The sequence below is a fragment of the Bufo bufo genome, chromosome 11, assembly GCF_905171765.1.
Source record: "Bufo bufo chromosome 11, aBufBuf1.1, whole genome shotgun sequence".
Taxonomy (NCBI): Eukaryota; Metazoa; Chordata; class Amphibia; order Anura; family Bufonidae; genus Bufo; species Bufo bufo.
The window spans coordinates 27,255,000-27,278,436 of record NC_053399.1 but is presented as its reverse complement, the minus strand read 5'-3'; the positions used below and the strand labels follow the sequence as shown (position 1 = coordinate 27,278,436).

Genomic DNA, 23,437 nt, shown 5'->3' with positions numbered 1-23,437 from the left:
GTGCAGAGGCACGGATCGAAATCCCATGGAAGCGCTTCCGTTCTGTATCTTGAGGATTGTGGACCAATGTGGTCTGCAATACGTGGCACACCCGCTCGTGGGCATGAGCCCTTACAGTACAGGCTCCACTCCTGTTTTTTGGCTCACAATCACTGATGGAAATCACTGAGGGCACACAAACGTATTTTCTTTCCGTGTCCATTTCGTTTTTTTTGCGGACCCATTTATTTCAATGGATTCACCAAAAAAACTGAAGTTACTTCGCGTGCATTACGTTTCTGTATGTCCGTATTTCTGTTCCGCAAAAAAATAGAACATGTCCTATTATTGTCCGTATTACAGACAAGGATAGGACTGTTCTATTAGGGCCCAGCTGGTCTGTTCCGCAAAATACGGAATGCACACGGACGTCATCTGTACTTTTTGCAGATCCGTTTTTTGCGGACCACAAATCACATACGGTCGTGTGCATGAGCCCTGACTGTGTGAATAAGGTCTTAGGCTAGGTCTACACGACGACATTTGTCGCGCGACAGATAGGGCGCAACAGTTGTCGCGCGACATTTTGTTGCACTAATGTCGCGCGACAATTTTTATAATGGCAGTCTATGGTGTCGCACTGCAACATGCGACATGTTGCGACTGCGACGCGACAGTCGCAGAAAAATCCATCGGAATGGATTTTCTGCGACTGTCGCGTCGCAGTCGCAGCATGTCGCATGTTGCAGTGCGACACCATAGACTGCCATTATAAAAATTGTCGCGCGACATTAGTGCAACAAAATGTCGCGCGACAACTGTTGCGACTTTTTGTCGCGCGACAAATGTCGTCGTGTAGACGTAGCCTAATACTTCCACTGATCTTCTTCAGCTTCCTAGCTCTGATCCATTAGGATACGTCCAACCCAAGCAGAATTTTTGCAGTGGATTTTGCCACGTGTCCACGGACTTTGCTGTGGATTCGCCACCTCTGCAGTGCAAAAATAATCTGCAGTGGAAATCCACAGCATAAGGCCTATTGCACACGACCGTATGGCTTTTTCAGTGTTTTGTGGTCCGTTTTTCACTGATCCGTTGTTCCGTTTTTTGTTTCCGTTGTGTTTCCGTTTCTGTTCCGTTTTTCCGTTCCGTTTTTCCGTATGGCATATACAGTATACAGTAATTACATAGATAAAATTGGGCTGGGCATAACATTTTCAATAGATGGTTCAGCAAAAAACGGAACGGAAACGGAAGACATACGGATGCATTTCCGTATGTGTTCCGTTTTTTTTGCGGACCCATTGACTTGAATGGAGCCACGGACCGTGATTTGCGGGCAATAATAGGACATGTTCTATGTTAAAACGGAACGGAAATACGGAAACGGAATGCATACGGAGTACATTCCGTTTTTTTTGCGGAACCATTGAAATGAATGGTTCCGTATACGGACCGTATACGGACCGTATACGGAACGCAAAAAACGGCCAGTAAACGGGAAAGAAAAACGGCCGTGTGCAGGAGGCCTAAGGCTACAAGCACACGACCGTATGTGTTTTGCGGATCCATTGAAATTAATGGGTCCGCATCCTATCCGCAAAAAAAACTGAACGGACACGGAAACAAACAACGTCCGTGTGCATGAGGCCTTAATTGACATACTAAGGATTTCAAATCTGTGCCACAAGATCATTTAGGATGCAAATTTTTGACAGCAGAGAGAGCAGAGCCTCTGGGTGTAATGGTAACGCCCCCGTTGCTCCTAGAGGCTCATTTGCATATATTAAAAACTCATTTTTCTCAGCAATGTGGGCACGTATGAACATGGGACCAACACAGACGCCTTCAGCTGCCAAGCGCACATGGAACAGGTCAGCCAGTGTCATAGGTACAAATCTGCTGACAGATGTCCTTTAATGATTCGATGTCGTAGGTCACCTGAAATCTACCAGTTCTTATCACAGGCTCAGGAAGCTCCTGGGTTGCTGCCCCTGCTTTACACTGCAGCTCTGCTTTTTCATAGTATTAGCTTTGTGTGCATCGCCTGCCTAATATGAGGCAGGTTCCCTTTGTGATGCTCCGATATGGATCTCTGCTGGTGTCCTGTGGTACATTGCAGGGTGCAGCCGTCCAGGATCAGGGGGGATTATAAGGCTGACACCTTGTCCTCTTCCTAAAGGCTTTTTTGCAGTGGGACCAGGGGGGCACCACCGATGAGGCCAGGTGAGGCGGTCGCCTCAGGCAGGGGCAACAGATGGGGGGGGGGGGCGCTGTTTCAGTTTTCACCTCAGGCACCAGAAAGGCTAGGTGCACCCCTGCGTGGGACAGGCCATTACCCTGCTGAAAATAGCCACTGCCATGAGGGGGAAGTGTGTCCTTCTTTGTACCACTTTTAGTTCAGACCTGAACCAGTCCTCTCACCACAATTTGGCCCTCCTGCTTGCGCATGTAACCATGTTTCCTGCTTCCTCATGTCCACTACATGAACTGACTGTCCCCCCTGACAGGCTTCATTGCCACTAGCTAATCCATATACTATTCACTTCACCTGTCAGTGGTTTTAATGTTATGGCTAATAATGTGGCCTGAAATGCCAGGGACGGCTGAGACGTGAAGCCCCGCCCCCCTAGCTGCGCAGCTCCCCGCTTGTTCTCAGTGACCACCCGCGCACACACAAAAAAAAAAAAAAAGAATACAGGAGGGGGCGTGGTTAACCTTTCCAGACCCCGCCCGTACGGCTGGCTGAACACGCCCACCTCGCCTCCCATCCGCGCATGCTCAGTGCGCTCCGTACTTCACCACGAGGGTCGGCATCTCTACTTACTTCGCAGTCTTCCTCATCCCGCACCATCGGAGTTGTGTGGCCCCGAGTCTCTCCGCTCCGTGCAGCCAGCATGCCGGCCCAGGTCCTCAGCGGGAAGGTGGTCTCCGGGTAAGTGCACCGGGGCAAGAGGGAGAGCCCCCCCCCCCCCCCCAGTCCTGGCAGTGGAGGGGTTAATAGGACACGTGCTGGTGATCTATGAGTCATGCGTTACCACGACGGGGTTAATATATAGTTGTCAGATTGGGTGATGCAGATAGGACACAGTGCAGAAGGGGTTAATCCAGAGGGGTTGTGTTTTTCCTGTCCCCTGACAACTCCTGTGTCCAGCCCAGAGACAGCTAGTTGTCAGAAGTCTCCAGAGGCTGTCAGCTGGAGGTTTGTTACAGTTGCATCTGCTCCTGTTATTGCACATCTGAATACATCAGGGCTAAGGGTTTGCTGCAATGTATCAGCGCAGAGTGCATTCACATAAGAGGGCTGGATACAACTGTAACAGACCTTCAGCTGCGGGAAGGAAGAAATTGACCATGGTTGTGTACAGGGGATCACAGCTGGAGGTTTGTTACAGTTGCATCTGCTCCTGTCATTTGACCACTGAATATATCAGTGCTAAGGGTTTGCTACAATGTATCAGCGCGGATAGTATTGATAAAGGACTGGATGCAACTGTAACAGACCTTCAGCTGCGAGCAGGAAAATGTTGAACGCCAGTGTATACAGAGGATCACAGCAGAAGGTTTGTTACAGTTGCCTCTGCTCCTATCATTTGACAGCTGTATACACCAGTGCTGGAAGCAATTGTAACAGACCTTCAGCTGCTCGAAGGAAAATATTAAATGCCAGTATGTACAGAGGATCACAGCTGGAGGTTTGTTACAGTTGCATCTTCTCCTGGCATTCTGCAGCTGAATACATTGGTAATTATGGTTTGCTACAATGTATCAGCGCGGAGTGCATGGATATAAGAGGGCTGGATACCACTGTAACAGACCTTCAGCTGTGATAAGAAAAAAATGTTGAACTCCAGTGTGTACGGAGGCTTAGGTCTGTAGGGGCTGTTCCAATTGGCAGCAAGCAGAGATCTTGAAAATGGTAAACGTGAAGTATTTGGAGCTTTATGACCTAAGGCCCTGTATTACATATTACGCGGGGTCTACTGATGCCTCCTAATGACGGGGCGCTCTTGGTGCAGTAGGGGTTAACAGGTGACAGTGATGGGTTAATGTGTTCCTCGGTAAAGGCTCTTTGGCACAGACTGCGAGGCACCTTATGCAGGGGGTCCTCAATAGTGTGTCTGAGGAGTGCAGAAGGAGTTAATATTTTGAACAGGGTCTTCTGATAAGCAGTAGTGATAAGGGGTTTGGTGCTTAGGGGGTTAAACACTGGCCATGCTATAGTAGGCCGACCCTGCCGACTGGCCAATGGCTTAGCGTGTTTGGAGGGTGTCCGGACTTTCTCCCAACTTGAGTGGCCACCCTGTGTTCAGCGCTATGGGACTTCCGAAATTAGCCAAGTGCGCTCGCTCGGCTGTTTTCAGAACTCCCATACCAGTGAATGGGGAACACCTGTGCTTGTAGGTTCCCCTCTCCTTCACTTCTGGGGGGGGGGGGGGGATTGGGGGGGCCCTTCTGGACATAGGACCGGGCCCCAGAGGTGGGACCCGCAACTACCTGACGTTGATGGCCTATCCTAGCGATCCGTGTCCCAGATGTCCCCTTTAAGTCTTCTCATGGCTTAGATACCATTGACCCGACCCCCCCCCCCCCCCCCAAAAAAAAAAAAAAGCATCAGTAACAGGGGTCCCAGTGTGCACCATTCTGACTGTACAGTAAAGGGTTAATACAAGCAGTGATGTCACCGTGCGGCATAGAACAGGTTAACTCCATCAGGTAGACTATACCCGGATTTGTCGATGACGGCTTCAGGCTAAAGAGGAGGCTGTCTCCCATTCTCCACCTGCTGCCTTCTGGTCAGGCAGGGGTTAAATATCTCGTCTGTCTTACGCTGTGGCCTTGCAGAAGTCCAGCGACCTGGAAGCAAAAGCGTTAAACTTTGCCCCTGACACAAGGTGGCGTGGTGCCTGGCGTTCACGCCTCCTCCTGTGCGTATGGCGAGAAGGGGAGGGCACATGCCGCTTATCTCTTTATTTATTTATTTATTTATTTGATATGAATCGTGTTGCTGGCTGTGTAATGGGGGTCATTTTGGCCCCGCCGTCCATTGAGCAGACGCCGTATTCTGGGAGTCACGTGACCTGCGATTACACAATTGGAGCAGATAATACAATTTCGGATCAGATCTGGCCAGTCATACACGTGCACACTCTGCTCGACCAAGCATGCATGTGTTATCAAGGGGGAGGAGGGAATGAGCTGCGGAACATTTCGGGTAGTAGCAGGGGATTCTCTCCCCTCTGTCCGCTCCAGCTGGACTCCAGCATGGATGTTTCTGACTACCATCCAAAAAATAGAAAATGTGGCACGGTCCTCGTACACCGCAGGTCCACCGGCCGCGGAGCAGCGTTTCAGGGGACACGCCCCCTTTGTCGACCACACGTCCTCATCTCTAGGAGGCCGCATTTATCTCATTCTTAGGCCTCACGCGCCCGGCCGTCGCCCTGCCGTGGCCGTATTGCAGCCCGTAAACAGCGGGTCCCCAATATACGGGTCCCGGCCCCTTGAAGTGAATCTGGAAGGTGCAGTGCAGAATGGAAGTACGGAACCCAACGGAAGCCCTCCGTGGGATTACTCTCCGTGGCTCTGCACGGATGAATGGGTCTGGGTCAGCCGTACGGATGGTGCCCGTGCATTGGGGACCGTAAATTGCAACCGGTTCGGCATCTAATGTGTTTGAGCACTTTAAAGAGAATCTGTCGCCGCTCCTGACATTTAACGACTTGCATTCCCCCAAGTAATAACCATTCTGGATAAACAATTCTTATGACCCTATGATTTCCTATTGTAGGTCCAGATGGGTGTTACCAGTTATCCAATCAGTGCAGACTGTGCAGGGAGACACTCCTAACTGGTAATGCCCATCTGGACCTTCATTGCAATCTGCTAGCAATTCCTTCACAACTTCTAGTAGGAATAATAGAGGAACAGCACACCATCGTCATAAGAATAGATGCCCTAGAGTTATCACATGGGGAGTGCGAGTACTTACTGAACCGGACATGTCAGGTGAGGTGAGAGCCGCACCAGTTACAAGAGTGGTGATGATCTCCAGTGAACCCGTTATTATGGGCGCCTGATACAGCGGCCGCACAATGTTATGGTGCCATGTAGTGTCACCTTTACTAATACAGCCTGCTCTTACATGATTTCTTACAGACTTGTCCGAGAGCGTCTGAAAAATGAAGTTGCGGCCATGCAGGAGAAGTACGCCGGTTTCCGTCCAGGTCTCGCCATTGTGCAGGTTTGTGTAGCGGTTGCTTTCGTCGTGCATGTTTTGTACCGCCATATTGGACGAAGGCCCATACCGGCTTGTGATCCTGCAGCTGACAAGAGGAGACTGAAGCCCACCACCTGATGGGTCCTCCTGCATCCTGAGAATATGGGGGGCGGAAGCACTGATTCAGCACCGCGTCCCCTGCAGAGCTGCGCCCCGGCTACCCTCTGTACAACCCGTGGCCAATAGTGCCGCTCTTTTTAGGGAAAGACTGTGCAGAAGCCATAGCACTAAATTAGCGCTGTGGCCCTTTTATTCTCGGGATATTTGGGGGCCTAGCAGTTGAACCCCAGAGGTTAGAAATTGACAGCATTCACTAGGAAGGGATTAGCCCTCCTAATCAATATCTTGTCTGGGTAAGATGGTTGTCAGACAGTGCGGCCGCCAGAACAGCCCCCCGTGGGGTACGGCTAAGCTTTCTTAGAAACCTGAATGTCATGCTGCAATATGGGGGTCCACCATGTTATCCTCTATCCACGGGATAGCTATTAGGCTACTTTCACACTGGCGTTTTCGCTTTCCGTTTGTTAGATCCGTTCAGGGCTCTCGCAAGCGGTCCAAAACGGATCCGTTTTGCCCTAATGCATTCTGAATGGAAAAGGATCCGCTCAGAAAGCATCAGTTTGCCTCCGTTCGGCTTTGGAGATGGACACCAAAACGCTGCCTGACGATGCGGAGGCAAACGGATCCGTCCTGACACACAATGTAAGTCAATGGGGACGGATCCGTTTTGACTGACACAATATGGCGCAATAGAAAACGGATCCGTCCCCCATTGACTTTCAATGGTGTTCAAGGCCGATCCGTTTTGGCTATGCTAAAGATAATACAAACAGATCCGTTCTGAACAGACGCAGACGGTTGTATTATCGGTGCGAGTGTGAAAGTAGCCTTAGATGGGTGGGGGGTCCCAGCACAAGAAAGGGTACCCCTTGGAGCCCCTTGAAATGAATGGTGTGGCAGGCCGAGCATGCATGTGTTCATCTCTACGGGTACAGCGCTCAGATCTTTCCGGATCTCCCATAGAGATGAATGGAGCAGCAGTTTGCATCCTGGACCTGCCGCTGCCTTTGTTTTCAGGGGGCTCAGAAGGGTACAAGGTACCCATTGTCATGATCTTTGGGGGTCCTAGCAGTCACACCCCTGTCAGTCCAGTAGTCATCCACAAGATAGGGCAGGGATCAGCAACCTCCGGCACTCCAGCTGCTGTGAAACTACAACTCCCAGCATGCACACTTGCTCGGCAGTTCTTGTAACTATCATAGAAGTGAAAGGAGGATTCTGGGAGTCGTAGTTTCAGAACAGCGGGAGTGCTGGGATAGGGGATAACTTGGAACAACCAGAATAGCCCTTTAAGCCCTCAGAGGTCTGGGGCGCTGGGCGACCACCCCTGTAGGAGGACGTCACCCAGTCCATTACCATCTCGCCGTCACATTGAAAACCTATCTGAATCCATTTCTTCTTCATTGTCCTCCAATAGGTGGGAGACCGGGACGACTCCAACCTGTACATCAGTGTGAAGCTGAAAGCCGCCTCCGAGGTAACGACGAGTACTCTTCATTCTTATTGTCTTTGCCAGTCTGGCCACTTTGTGCTTCAGATGAGTCGGTCCAGGGCAGCGCCCGCATCTGACCCCCGGGACCCTTCACTGATGGTTTGTCCAGCCTTGAGGCGCCCGCTCTGCAGGGGACTCCAGCACGTCCCGGGAGCGCCATTTTCTAGAGAAAACTTAAAGGGGTTATCCAATCCCTATAATGACCCCCCAGAATGCCCAGGCCCCTCCTCTAGAGCAGTGTTTCCCAACCAGTGTGCCTCCAGCTGTTGCAAAACTACAACTCCCAGCATGCCCGGACAGCCTTTGGCTGTGCGGGCATGCTGGGAGTTGTAGTTTTGCAACAGCTGGAGGCACACTGGTTGGGAAACACTGCTCTAGAGCATACTTACCTGCTCCCCGACACCCGCGATCCTCCGGATCACTGCATGGCTGCCGAGAATAAATCAAAGATAAAACTGCAGCACTCACCGGTCTACAATTCATGCTGGTTTATTCACCAAACATTGCGATGTTTCGACCTCTCGGTCTTTCTCATGCAAACGTGTGTGTGTGTGTGTGTGTGTGTGTGTGTGCTAATGCATATACCATCCTAAATGGTCACATGAACATTATGCAAATTGACCACATGATCACCATGCAAATGGTCACATGCTCAATGCGATCACATGACCAATGGCCACATGACCACTATGCAAATTGACCACATGATCATCATGCAAATCGGTCACATGAGCCTTATTCAAATCCATGATCAATCATTACCCTTTAACCTATACATCAGGTGATGCACAGTGCACATGATATTAAGGCCTCATGCACATGACTGTTCCGTTTTTTGCGGTCCGCAAAAAAACAGAAGTCGCCCGTGTGCCTTCCGCAATTTGCGTAACGAAACGGGCGGCCCATTGTAGACATGCCTATTCTTGTCCGCAAAACGGACAAGAATAGGACATGCTATATTTTTTATATATTTTTTTTTTTGCGGGGCCTCGGAACGGATCAACGGATGCGGACAGCACACTGAGTGCTGTCCGCCTCTTTTGCGGCCCCATTGAAGTGAATGGGTCCGCACCCGAGCCGCAAAAACTGCGGCTCAGATGCGGACCCGAACTACGGTCGTGTGCATGAGGCCTAACCCTCAGTGTGATTCCATATCCCAATTCACCAGTGGTTTAATCTAACCTTATACGATGCTCCTCTGGACACCATTCAGGATATTGTACAATACAGTAATTACGAGCCTTTTTAGATTGAGGGGGATCAATTTGCTGCTGAGACCCAGATCTGTAGGCAGCGTTCACACATGACTGAGATGGGGGCACATCTCCCACTTCGGTAAAGAAATGTTCCCAGCTGTCTAAGTCAGACAATCTATGTGCACACCCAAAAAAAGGGGGCGTGACCCTCAGTTTATGGGGGGAACACTGGCACTAATTAGGTGTACACCCACTTATTCAGTGAAAACGTTGTCCCACTCCTGTGGGGAAACGCTTACCATATCTTGAACGTTCATACTGGACTGAAATCCAGGATCAATCGACTGACCGCCCCTCCTCAAGACAGTCCGACCAGTATAGCCCTTTTAAAGAGCGGTCTCAGCAACAATGTAGTTTCAGAACTAACCACCCACCTCCAGCTAAACCAGTTACCTATCTTGGTGTACCCCTATAAGACAACAATAAATTATACCTCCCGTCTTTGGGGCCTCCCATCTCACTTGGTAGACTCTATAGTCCCTTGGTGAAGCGATTCCCAGTTATGCCCACAGGTTGCACCCAAAGTGTTGCTTAAAAAAGAGAGAGAAAAACATATCAGAAAATCACAACCAACAGGTTGGGTATCAAATTTAATAAAATCGTAACCCTGTTGTGTCCAGAAATTGTAGCTCTGTTTGTGAGTGTACCAAGGTAAATTGGAGTTCCTGATGTACTGAATTCATGTATCGGTGAAAATCCATCAGTTTTTCTACCGTGTCGGTCCAAATGAAGAAAATATCGTCTGTACCTCATCCAGCCCTTCACAAATGCGAAATGGCTGCATGTGTACACCGACGTTTCTTCAAAGGGAGTCATCTATATGTTTGCCTACGTCGGGGCCACATTGGACCCCATTGCGGTCCCCCGTTGCGGCACATAATAAGTATCTTCAAAAAGGAAATGGTTGCATGTGAGTACTATCTTCAGGAAAGAGAGAAAAAAATCCCTCAACTCACAATAAACGATATCTTTCTGTAAGGCCCATTCGATCGCCTCCATTCCTTCGCTTGTTCAATACTCGTATTGGGGCTCGTGACCTCAAAAGAGGCAATAATAAGCCCCTCCTGGTATTCCACTGCTTCAAGCTTATTCAAAAAATCTGTGGTGTCCCTCACGTAAGATTTTGCTGTTCTAGCATACTGTCTGAGGGCTTTGTCCAAAAAGGTAGCTGCTGGTGAAAATACCGAATCTATGCCCTTTACTATGGGGCGGCCTGGGGGATTTTCCAGGCTCTTTCGGTAAAATGTACAGAATGGGTGTCACCGGATGTGCTACCAACGAAACCTTGTGTAGTTTATCATCGAGGAGATCAGTTGCAAAAGCATTATCAACAAGGACTTTCATCCTACACATAAGGCCTCTTTCACCCGACCGTATGGCTTTTTCAGTGTTTTGCAGGTCGTTTTTTTCCGGATCCGTTTTTCCGCATGGCGTATACAGTAATTACATAGAAAAAATTGGGCTCGGCATAACCTTTTCAATAGATGGTTCCGCAAAAAAAGGGGAACGGATACGGAAGACATACGGTTTTTAATTTTATTTTTTTTGCGGACCCATTGACTTGAATGGAAACGCGGAACGTGATTTGCGGGCAATAATAGCGCGTGTTCTATCTTTCAACGGAACGGAAATACGGAAACTGAATGCATACGGAGTACATTCCGTTTTTTGGGTGGAACCATCGAAATGAACGGTTGTGTGAAAGAGGCCTAATAGTAAACTGTGGCTCAGAGTCCAGCTCTCTCTACACTTCAGTATCACGTAATTGCCTCTTGATCGCAGCGATATAATCAGTGGTGTCCATAACTCCGATGGCTCCATAACACCCTTCCTGTCACATGGGTCCCTCAGAGCCCTCTTTTTTTTTTTTTTTTCTTTTTCGTTCATGTTAGATTTCATCGTGCCTTTATACGCTGTAGGCCCTCTTTCACCAAATCCATGTATGTGTTAATGGCCTCATTAAATACAGGTGGCTCCGTAGCTGTAGGTCATCGGTGTCGGATGGGTCTGACACCCAGGAGCCTCGCCGATCAGCTGTTTTAGAAGGCACTGGCGCTCGCTGTAGTGGGGCAGCCTTCTTGCAGATTTCCCTAGGCCAGTGATGTCACTTTCATCGGTCACATGACCTAGGCGCAGCTCAGCCCCATAGAAGTCAATGGGGCTGAGCTGTGATGCCAAGAACAGTCACTATACAATGTATGGCGCTGTGATTGGTGATCTGCGAGAAGGGCGCAGTGATACTGCAGACGCCGGTGCCTTCTCAAACAGTTGATCGGCGGGGGTCCCGGGTGTCTGACCCCCACCAGACACCCAGGATAGGTCACCAGTGAAAAAATAATAATTGGAAAACCCCTTTAAATACTTGCCTACTCCCCACCGCTCCCATCTTCCGGTCGCCGCACTGGTTACATTCAGCGGTGCATGGACATGGTTACATGATCTGCTGCAGCCAATAACTGGCTTCAGCAGTGGTGTGACCACAAGCAGCAAGTCACCAACCACCCCACGAGTCAGGAAGTGATGACATACGCAACGGTGGTCGATGCCTCAGGTTGAATAGAATTGGTGCAGGGCTCAGCTTTGCTTTGGTTCATGTAATAGCGTTTGACTCGTTCTTTGTTCTTTTCTAGATTGGTATTAACGCCAACCATATCAAGCTGCCCAGGACTGCGACAGAGGCCGAGGTAACCGTAAACTTCTGACTGTGGAGGAGATCTATCACTCCAGCCTAGTCTTACACAGCGAGCGGCATGTACCCGAAGACTAGGGGTCTCCAATTGCTGCAAGACTACAACTCCCAAGCTATGTTGTGATTGCCTCATGCTGTTGGAGCATTCTGGGAGTTATAGTCTCCTAACAGATGGAGATCCACAGCTCGGGCACTGCTGTAATCCATACACCATTTTCGAATCCTCTGCAGACGCTGCAAGATGCCGACGAGCCTCCAAAGTGGGGTGGACTCGCAGGGGCAACGACTGAAATTCGGCACAATCAGTCTGTGGGCTGCCATGGGGAAGGCCAGCTTTACACGGGCGTATTACAGGCACTTTTTATGCATCCATATAAGGGTCCATTCACACATCCATAATTGTTTTGCGATCCGCAAAACACTGATACCAGCCGCGTGCGTTCGGCATTTTGAGCACCGCGCATGGCCGGCCCTATGATAGAAATGCCTATTCTTGTCCGTGATTGCCGGCGAGAATAGGACATGCTCAATGGCAGTGAATGGAGGGTGGCCACGCATGTTACTTTTGGGGGTCCTGTTTTGGAGATGAGTGCAGTTCACACCTCTGGGACCCGCCATCAATGATATGCCGTCAATTAAACGATGGCTATGGAAGGTGTACGGGCACCTTTATTCACATCCGTATTATATCCGGTGGGTTAACCCAGTCTCCCGAAGTATATACCACCCAGTGCCGACACCCTCATCTCCCCCAGCAATGTACAGAATAGTTCCCAACGGCAGAATCTTTAATTCCAAGCTGTAATATAGCGATGGATACAGCTGTAGTGATCCCATGCAGTTCCCAGAGACTGCAACCACAAGGGGGGGGCTGGTGGTATTACGTGTGGTGTGTCCATATGGGCTGAGTGCATCCGTAAATGGCTCCGGATAACAACCCCCAACATGTATTTTAGGTGCTGAGCAGAATAAAGTTGATTAACGAGGATCCAGCGCTTCATGGGTTAATCGTTCAGCTGCCCCTGGATTCGGAGCACAAAATTGACACCGAGAAAGTCACCAACGCCGTATCGCCTGCCAAGGACGTGGACGGGTGAGTCCGAACATTGCAGTGCTGAAAAGTGTATCGTGACCAGCAATGATTGTGAGACCTCAGGCTAGGTCGTCGGTGTCTGATCGGCGTGGGTCAAACACTGTAGCATGGCCAAAGTACACCAAGTACAGCTCCGTACATTGTATAGTGGCTGTGCTTGGTATTGCAGCTCAGGCTCATTCACTTGAAAGGAACTGAACCTCCATAGAGGCCACGTGACGTCACAGACCAAGGAAGTGGCGCCTCCCTGATCAGATATTGATGACCTACTGAGGATGGGTCATCAATATTTAAAGGGGCTGTATCAGTTCAGCAAACTGCATTTATCATGTAGAGAAAGTTAATACAAGGCACTTACTAATGTATTGTGATTGTCCATATTGCCTCCTTTGCTGGCTGGATTCATTTTTCCATCACGTTATACACGGCTCGTCATCATGGTTTCGGACACCGCTGCAGCCCTGATACGAGTTGGCTCTGCGTGCCTGTATTTGCTCCCGCAGTCCTGGCCACCAGAGAGGACAGCACTGTCCTATAGTGTGCAAGCACGACCACCTCTGATGGATTGCAGGGTGGCCGTAACCCCTGGAAACGAGCAGTGTATAATGTGATGGTAAAAGGAATCCTGCCAGCAAAGGAGGCAATATGGACAATCACAATACATTAGTAAAGTGCCTTGTATTAACTTTCTCTACATGATAAATGGCACTTGTTGAAGTGAGACAACCCGTTTGTCATGTACAGCTGATGGAGATTGTGCTTTCATTGCATTATTTTCTACGTGATTTGTATTATTGTAGGCTAACCAGCATTAATGCAGGAAAGCTGGCCAGGGGGGACCTCGGAGATTGCTTCATCCCGTGTACACCTAAAGGATGCCTGGACCTTCTCCGACAGACAGGTAGTGTTTTTTTATGGACTCCCTCCCTAACCGCATCTCCTGCTGAAATTTGCTGCAAAGAATGCATTCATTTTAGTGGTCAACTTTTAAAAGGATATTCTCATTTGGGACATTGATTATTGTTTTTTTTTTTTTTTTTATGCACTTTTAAAGTGCTGACATATTCCACAGCGCTTTACAGACATTGGCATCCAACTGTCCCCAATGGGGCTCACAGTCTAAGGTCCCTATCAGTATGTCTTTGGAGTGGGGGAGGAACCCGGAGAATCCGGAGGAAACCAACGCATACAAACTCCATGCAGATGTTGTTGTCCTTGGGCGGATTCGAACCTAGGACCCCAGCGCTGCAAGGCACCAATGCTAACCACTGAGCCACAAATGCCAGGTGTGGGTCCCTCTGGGACCCGCTCCTATCTCCAGAACAGGAACCCCCAAAGTGGGGGGTATCAGCCGTGTATGTGCCACCATCCTCCATTTACCAAAAGAGGAGTTCCAGAAATAGGCGAGCGCTGGCTCAGCTATTTCCGGCAGCCCCTTAGAGATGGAGAGGTGGCCACACATACTCTATGCACTCACCGGTCACCTTTATGGAACTTCAGAAAATAGCCAAGTGCACCTCTGCTTTTTTTCGGAACCTCTATAGAGTTGAATGGAGAGCATGCTGCGCGTGCGCTGTGTGCTGCCTTCGCTTCAGGAGCCCCTTTCTCTAGCTAGGTGCGGGTCTCACATCCTAGCAATATGCCATCAATGTCCCAGAACGGCCACCTCCTTTAAAGAGGACCTGTCACCACTCCTGACATTCCTGTTTTAATAGCTTCATGTATTCCCCGTGTAATATACCGTAATTCTGGAGCATCTATTCTTATGGCTCTATGTTGTGCCAGTCCTATAATATTTCTACTAGTACTAGAAGTTGTGAATGAATTGCTAGCAGTCTGCAGTAAGAGTACAGAGGGGTGTTACTAGTTGGGGGGGGGGGGTGTCCCTGCAGTGTCTGAAAATGGCAGCACTGATTGCATACAGTGAGTCTGTGCAGGTACACCCCCCCCCCCCCTTCCCCAACTTGTTACCACCCCTCTGTACCCTTACTGCAGACTGCTAGCAATTCACTCATAGCTTTTAGTAGCTGTATATATATTCCCGTGATGTATATTTATCATGGGAATTATACAGTTCGCACAAATTGACGTAAATGTACAAGGTTGAATGTGTGGGCTCCAAAGTTATTAAACATAATTCAATCGAATAAGTGTTTTGGAAGTCTGAAAACAGGGGTCACATGACCGAGTGACATCACAAGGTCGTCAGGAATGCAGATTGCCAGGAGGAGGATCAGTGGGTGGGAACAACATTATGGAGGAAACGCCCACCTTCATTTACACTCTCCCACTTAGGACAGCAGCATTCTTCATTTACACTCTCCCACTTAGGACAGCAGCATTCTTCATTTACACTCTCCCACTTGGGCCCGCAATATACTCTAACAACAGATATCGGACAGAACACCATTTCTGCCTAATCCTTACATGCCTCAGTCATTAGTAAATGTGGCATATTAGTAGTTGGCGGGGCTCTCTGTCACACCAATAGGGCCCTCCTTGCAACATGTTCACAGGGTGTTGATAGGGTGTCATGGTAGTCTGCCATCTTGGTACATAGTGTTGTCAGGAATTATTTACTGTGATACAGAAGCATTTAATGTGCTGTCAATTTCAGCGAAGTTCAAGTCCATGAATAGGACAAAAGTTTTTTTAAAACCTTTTTTTTATTTTTTTTAAAATCTTTGGAAAATGCATTATGTTAAAAAAAAAAAAAAAAAAAAAATGCAGCTAATTAGTATCCCGCAGACATGACTGTTTTCCTTCAGTATCCTATCCGATATTGCCCTGACCCCTGCAAGTCAGTGGGGCCACACACACATCCGGTTGTTTAACGGAGGCATGTGCCCCAAATTTCACAGCAGGTCCTTTTTCTTTTCCTTTTTTTCTTTTTTTGGGGTAAGAATAAACCTTTCTATTGATGGGCGTGAGAAATAAATGGAAGGCACACTGAAGCAATCCGTTTTTCAAAGATCCGTTTATTTTGCAGACAAAAAATCGGATACAGGCGTGTGCATGAGGTTTAAGAAGCAGTTAAAAAGTTGTATGTGTGCAGTAATGCTGCCAATAAAATCAGCAACTCGTCCTGCAAACTATAAACCTTCCCACAGCTCCACTCGACAGAAGAATAAAAAAGTTCTGACCCTTAGGATATACAGTAGCAACACAAAAAAACGAAAGTTTTTATTGTGTAAAAGTAGTGAAACATAAACTATATATAAATCTGATATCGCGGCCGTCCTGTAGACTTTCAGAAGTTAACGTGTCTTTTTATACTGCAAAGTGAAGCTGTAAGAAAAACTAAATCCAAATGAAGTCCTAAAAATTTGTTGTATTTTTCTATTCTCTCCCAAAAAATCGAGTGAAAATTTTTAAATACATCATATGTACTTCAAAACTCTTGCCATTTTAAAATATAACCAGTCCTGCAAAAATAAATCCTAAGACTTTGCAGATGGGAAAAATACAGACTTTTATGGCTCTCGAAAGGAAAAAAAAACGCTACGCCCTGAAGGCCAGAATAGGCCGCGTCCTTAAGTGGTTAATAAGTTACCGCCATAAACTGAAAAATATGTAACAGAGTATTGGAATAGGTAATAATGCTCCGCTGACTGGAGTTTTTCTTTTCTTCCTGAATCCTGCCCAGATCACTATGATGACTTCTGACCACAACTTGTTTTTGCATAATTGTATACACAGAACACAACTACTCTGTTCAGTAATAATGCCACCATTCAGTAATCCTCCCCATTTAGGCCCCCTTCCTAATCGGTAGTAATTTCCATTTAGGTCCCAGTAGCTTTTCTACTCCTTCCTGGTGACACCCCTCCTATTTAAGGGATTGTTCACCTTTATGACCCTTTGTACAGATCCCACAGCGTCCCCGGACTGGCGATGGTAATCCTACTTAACTGATCCCGATCACTTGGCTCCAGCTCCATTGCTGAGCGGTCAAGAGGCATAAAACGGGCGACAGATTCCCTTTAAATAAAACTGGTGTGCTGCCAGTGAGAAGAATAGTCTGACGTCTCCGCGTATTATCCGTTCTTCTTTTTGTCTGTCTGCGATATCCAGGAGTGCAGATTGCAGGGAAGAGAGCGGTGGTCATCGGGCGCAGTAAGATTGTGGGAGCTCCTATGCACGACCTGCTGTTGTGGAACCACGCCACGGTCACCACCTGTCACTCAAAGACGGAGGCGCTCAGCGAGGAGGTAAGTGCTTGGCCCGGAAAGACGAAGAAGATGTGAGTTCTGAGCTGATCCTTACGCCTGTGTTCACACGTAGTATTTGATTAGCTCTGAAACATGGCGCCAGGACTAAAGCACCTCTCATATTATCAGGTGAGCAGAGCGGACATTCTTGTCGTGGGCGCCGGTAAACCGGAGATGGTTAAAGGCGACTGGATCAAGCCCGGGGCCATTGTGATTGACTGCGGCATTAACTATGTACCAGGTAAAGGATTGTAGCAGAAGCCATATTGGTCACTTCTTGTGATACTTCAGCCTTAGGGCTCATGCACACGACCGTATGTATTTTGCGGTCCGCAAAAAAAAACGGATCCGCAACAAATACTGATGACGTCTGTGTGCATTCCGTATTTTGCGGAACGGACCAGCTGGCCGCTAATAGAACAGTCCTATCCTTGTCTGTAATGCAGGGAATTTTTTTTACGGAATGGAGTGCCTTCCGTGTTTTTTTTTTTTTGTGGACCCATTGAAATAAATGGTTCCGCATATGGTCTGCAAAAAAAACCCGGAACGGACATGAAAAGAAAATACGTACGTGTGCATAGCCCTTATCCTATAGGTGATCCTTTCCGATAATCTAAACTTAACTGGGACACCAAGCTAAAAAAGAGACCGCCATTGGTAAAGATCAGACGACCTTTGGTTTGCAACATGGGTAAAGCTTATGAGAACTAAAAGGATTGGGCATGTTGAAAAGCAACTGCCCGATCTTCCTCTCTGCAAGCCACGTTCAGACACGTGGCACAGTCACGGTAGAGACTCTGCCGCGCTTGACTTCGCCCTGCATTATAGAAGTTTTTAACCGTTGTCTCTTTCCATTAAGATGCCACCAAACAGTCGGGCAAGCGAGTAGTTGGGGACGTAGCCTACGAGGAAGCGAAGGAGAAGGCATCCTATATAACTCCGGTCCCCGGCGGGGTCGGCCCTATGACGGTGGCCATGCTGATGGAGGTTGGTAGAGAATGCTATCGGTGCACGTTTTATCTGGGGTGAAGGAATGTACAATGGAGGGTGCTGAGGTCTTTCTGTTTGTCTTGCCCTTGTAGAACACGGTGGAGAGCGCAAAACGTTACCTGGAAGACTATCAGCCGCACACGTGGAACATGGAGTACACCAAGCTCCAGGTGCAGACCCCTGTACCCAGGTATGTGCGGTGGTAGACCCTGCATGGCGGTGCACGAGCCGGCTGCAAATCTTCTAATCCTGGCATCTCCAGTGTTTATCGATACCTGTGAGAAGTCAGTTCAGTGTTGGAGGTTTAAAGGAAATTTCTAGTCTTCATCCCAATTTTGACACCTGTAGTGATGATATGTGACACCGTATAATACATCTGATGAAGCCTATATGCCCGGGCCCCTCACACATAATGTACTTGCCTCTCTCCCCGTCACCCGTGTCGCTTCTGAAGTCCGCACGGCTGCCGCTGCTTCTCCCTGTGCGCGGATTAAAACATCCGGGGAGGGGGAGGTGTTGGTGGGACCTGATGGCTGCCGGCTGAATGGATAGCTTTTCCAGATGCTCTATGGACAGCGAGTGAGGCAGACGTCTCGTCCCCACCTCAGGAGGTTTAACAGGGTTGTCCAGGAGTGGTTTATAAATAAGGAATCTGTTTAGTCTCCTGCCGCTGATCTGACGGTTCCTGTGTACTTTTGTGCGGATGATCATGCGCCAAGTAGTCATATGACTGGTGCAGCGAATCAGTGGTCACAGCAGTCCAGACGAGGGTGCTGAGGCCATTGATTGACTACAGCAGTCATGTGGTTAGGCAGCGCCAGATCAGCTGCACAAAAGCATACAGAGACTGCTTGGGACCATCAGAATTTTTTTAAAAGTACTTTAGGCCTCCTCAGTCACTGAAAAATCCATCTAGTGTAAAGCAGTAAATAGAAGTCTGGAGGTGGAGTGGTAAAGCTGTAGTCAAACACCACGTCAGTGTTCGGTCAGTGCAGTGCAATTAACGGAACGGGTGGCCTATTATAGAAATGCCTATTCTTGTCTAAATGCGGACAAGAATAGGACCCGCTCTATATTTATTGCGGGACCACGGAACAACTGATGCGGTCAGCACACGGCATACTGACCACATCTTTTGCGGCCCTTCGAAATTAATGGGTCTGCACCCGTTACGCAAAACTGCGGAACAGATGCGGACCCATTCATACGGTCGTGTGAATGAGTGTGTGTGTGTGTATATGTATGTGTGTGTGTGTGTATATATATATATATATATATATATATATATATATATATATATATAAATAATTAAACCCTACGTGATATCCAGATCATTTATTTAAAGGGGTTGTCCCAGAAATTTTAAACCTTTTTTGTATTGTGGGGATTTGCTCTGGTGTTAGGACTAGCGGAGGCAGTATAGAGGCAAAGTACACAGTTCTTGAATCAAACAGCGGTGTTTATTCACACATTGGTGTATCACAAAACGCAGATAAGTGTATCACAAAACGCAGGTGGCTTGGTGTTTGTTCACACACAAGGAAAGTCCATAAACTATAAAAGTCACCTTTTCTCCTGGGTGTTAATTCACACCCTATTAGCAGTTCAGCCTCATCAAGTCCATAGGCGACCTGTTCGCCTTTAGAGGGGCCTGAGTCCTCCAGCCCGGCTCAAACCTCAAATCCCAGCACAGCCCTCAGTTCACAGCACACAGACTCCTGAGCTCCACTATCAGAGGGAGGTAAATCCACCACACTTGGCAGTGCTGGCTGGTTTTTATGCCTGGCAAAACCCGGCCTGGAACATGGGGAGTAGACACCCACCCAGCACTTTGACTACTCCCAGTAAGAACCGTCCCGGATCAGCTATAACAGCAATGCTAAATCTTTAGGTGTCAATTAGCAATAGCTGCTGCTGACACATAAAATACCGGCTCTTACTTCACCGAGGCCAGGAACCTCGATGACACATACCTTCCATCCACGATGATTCCAGGTACCTTCTTACAGTATTAACATAGCGGGAGGACTTTCTGTGGGTGGACAGCAGCTCACATCAAGCACCTGCATCTCCCAGCATGCATTGCAATCGGCTCTGGTTAACCCCTTCCTCCCCTGCATACCAAATAGTCCCTTTCATACAGCCCCAGAGATATGGGGTACATAATGCCCCCACAATTTATTTCTTTGCTGTCTAGAAAGAGCTATGAGATCCCTACACCAGCACTGAGGGGAGGGGAAGGGAGCAGGGAAGCTACTGAGCATGTCTCTCCACCACTGAAATCAGGAGAAAGTGGACCCAAAGGATAAACAGCAGGGGGCGCTATCACAGAGGAAAATGGAATGTATAGAAAGAAACTGAACAGTTTTATTACATGTATATTGCAGTAATTCTATTCATTGCATAGTAAAACTTTTCATGGGATAATCTCTTGAATTAATGGAGTTGCGTAAACTTTTGTCACCGCTTTTCTGTTTTTGATATTGTGCTTTCTCTTATAGATAGCTGATGTTACCTTCTCGAGACATCGTGTTACTGCCATGTTGTGCCTTCGTAGACTGTTCATGTTCACTCTGTATTACTGTAGTCGTCGCCCATAAAGTCTCACAAATTCTGATGAAAGTCACTTTTTCCTGCATGGTCTTTGGCCATTTTTTTGTTTTGTTTTTTGATATTTGCAATAAATGTCAGGAAGAATGAAAACTGATAGTAAAGCGATTAGAGGAGTAATTACACTGACTTCTCAGACTGCACGTGGCCTTTTCTGGACTCTTTTTACTGTATTCTTCCATGGGACGTTGGGCTCATGTAGTAAGCATTTCTGTTCTCCTGAGAGTCAAACAGGAGAATGATGCATTTTTATTAAATCCTACCCCTACGCTATAGATATATAATATCTATATATCTCTACAGGATAAGTTTGGTTGGCAGGGGTCTGACAATTGGGACCCTGCCGATCACAAGAGTTGGGGCCCATGTTCCCCATTTGGATGGAGCAGCAGAGTCTCATGCCATTCCATTCAACGCTATGGGACTTGTGGAGACAGCAGAGTACAGGCGCTCAGCCCCATAGAGTTGAATGGAGCGTGAGTGACCGCCACTGAATTCTAATGGGGAAGCACCCAGCGGTGGAACCCCTGTCTAACAGGATAGGGGGTACTTTGTCATAATGGGAGAATCCCTTTAACAGTGAAGGGTATCCTTTAGGTAGAGGTAGGCACATCTTTGAGTTCTGTCTTTTTCATTTATTTATTTTTTGCCTTCTAAAAAGACCATGATATTCATGTGTTTTTATTTTCCTTGGGGGGAAAAAAAGGGACCAAGAACATTTGGAAATGGTCTTAAAACGGCACTACAAAAATCGCAGTGTTTGTAGGAAGTTTTATAATTTTCCTATTGGCCAAAATGTCACATCTGGCCACTAAGTTTTTGGTCCAAAAACAAACAAACAACCCCATGAAACAAAGTAGTGTGAAAGCACCCTAGCGGTAGGATAGACATCAGTCTTAGATTATGGGGATTCAAAACCGACCTGCTGTTTGGGGGTGGACAGTGGTGCTCCGGTGGGCTCTGCACCTCTTGTATTAGACCAGGGATACAATTGGTGACATGGTGTCAGGAACGTGTTTTGGAGCTCTGATTAAGTCTCCCCATCTATGAAGTCGTTTGACACTTGTGACTAAAATTCAATCCGTTACTGCCACCAGTTCAGCTTTGTGTTTCCAGTACATGTGCTGGTTATGGTGGATACACTTGCCCGTTGTTCCTTTGGGTTCTTTTAGACAAATGTCATGTCGGCACATTTCCCAGCTGCAGCATCCGGACCTTCAAAGTGAATTTGGTTCCTCCTTGATGTTCTATGTCAAGTCTGGTTAGATTACCTTATCCCACATCCACAGGACCGGGGATAACTATTAGATCGGTGGGGGGGTCCTAGCATTAATTTCTAAGGGAATAACGAAAATAGCTGTACTCCGGAACGCCCATAGAAATGAATGGAGCGCCCACACGTGACCGACCGGCTGCTCTGTTCATTGCAGGGGGCACGGGGCCCCGGGCCCCCCACTGTTCTTGTGATCAGTGGTAGGACCCTCAACAATCTAGTAGTTATCCCCTATGGATAGGGGATAATGTAATGTAACCGGAATACCCCTTTAACTTCAGTTCAGTTGAGCTGTGAAAGATATGAAATCTCTGTATTGTACTGTAATATGGATGCGGCAGTGTGCCCACATTACTGCTCTCTATACACCTAAATACATGTGAATACGTTTAATTAGAAAGAATACATGTAGTATTATAGGCTCTTTGAGATAAAATAAGGTTCCCGCCAAGGTCCTGATGAGAACAAGGGACTTCTCTTCGGAGACCGCTGATGGCGTGGTGCTTTTTATATTAGTCCCTCTCCAGTTAGAAAGGGTCTAGACGTCCTATTTGTATTCTGCATCTACAAGACTGGACTGTTGGCTGACCCTGCGCTCCCAGGGGCCGGTGCGTGCGATTTCCGCAGTCTTCTCCAGGACAACCTGTAACCACGATGGTTCCCACTACTGGAGCAGCTTTGGCCGTGCTGTGAAGGGCTCTGTTCTTTCAAGCTCTAATGGTTATAAAAATAAAAAAAAACTCCTAAGTTTAAAACTGCATAGTGTAGGGTAATATTGCAAAAAAAATATATACAAAGGACGGTTAGACTATTGTTAAAAACACATGCACAACTCCAGTAATACAGAGTCAACATCAAAAACATGAACAAATCCTACACTGACGACCCTGATCAACATGGCAGCAGCAAGGACTATACCGGTCTGGATAACTTTAATTATCGGGAATGCGTCATCAAAAAATGGCCTGTTGTTTAAATCGCGTTTTTATGCTAAACGTTTTTGTTTTTCTACATCACTATATTTAATAATAAAAAAATCTATATACTCCTGCTATTTTCACACTGGCCACTAGTCCTAATAGGTGATGGCTTCTTGTTGTCAGTAGCTACTATCATTATCACCACAGGCAGAATTATAATGACAGGTAACACCTCTGTATAGATAACACTGGATCCGCCATTCACAGAAGGTGATATCACAGCTGATCAGCTCCTTCCTGATCCCTGCACAGGTCACACCTCGTAGAGGTCAATGGGGCAGCTCCTGTCCATTGTGTCTATGGCCCATGTACAGTAGCTGCTCTCAAAAGACAGGCAGTCTACATTCACACGAAAAAAATGGACATGCTGTCAGTTTTTCATGGCCATTTTGAATCACTCGTGTGAAAGAGTCCTAAAGAATACCCCTATTAGTGGCTCTTAGGACAAATAATGCCCCCATTTGTGCTCCCAGTTCTGCTTGTGTTAAAAAAAAAAAAAAAAAAAAACTACTCGCCTCATCCAC

General features: G+C 47.6%; 2 protein-coding genes across 3 annotated transcripts in view; one reads left to right on the top strand and one right to left on the bottom strand.

The window, feature by feature from the left end:
- LOC120982525 (coiled-coil domain-containing protein 170-like) overlaps window positions 1-4,818 on the bottom strand; it is a 56,074-nt gene extending 51,256 nt beyond the window's left edge. For both annotated transcript variants that reach the window (XM_040412748.1, XM_040412749.1), the window contains exon 1: window positions 4,707-4,818. The gene's annotated coding sequence lies outside the window, so the exon portion shown is untranslated. The remainder of the gene's footprint in view (window positions 1-4,706) is intronic.
- Window positions 2,765-23,437, top strand: part of MTHFD1 (methylenetetrahydrofolate dehydrogenase, cyclohydrolase and formyltetrahydrofolate synthetase 1) — a 61,205-nt gene continuing 40,532 nt past the window's right edge. The window contains exons 1-10 of the mRNA XM_040412747.1: window positions 2,765-2,914; window positions 6,139-6,223; window positions 7,737-7,796; window positions 11,698-11,751; window positions 12,713-12,849; window positions 13,650-13,750; window positions 16,924-17,060; window positions 17,190-17,301; window positions 17,920-18,047; window positions 18,143-18,240. Of these exons, the coding sequence (XP_040268681.1) occupies window positions 2,877-2,914; window positions 6,139-6,223; window positions 7,737-7,796; window positions 11,698-11,751; window positions 12,713-12,849; window positions 13,650-13,750; window positions 16,924-17,060; window positions 17,190-17,301; window positions 17,920-18,047; window positions 18,143-18,240 (950 nt within the window). The 5' untranslated portion in view covers window positions 2,765-2,876. The remainder of the gene's footprint in view (window positions 2,915-6,138; window positions 6,224-7,736; window positions 7,797-11,697; window positions 11,752-12,712; window positions 12,850-13,649; window positions 13,751-16,923; window positions 17,061-17,189; window positions 17,302-17,919; window positions 18,048-18,142; window positions 18,241-23,437) is intronic.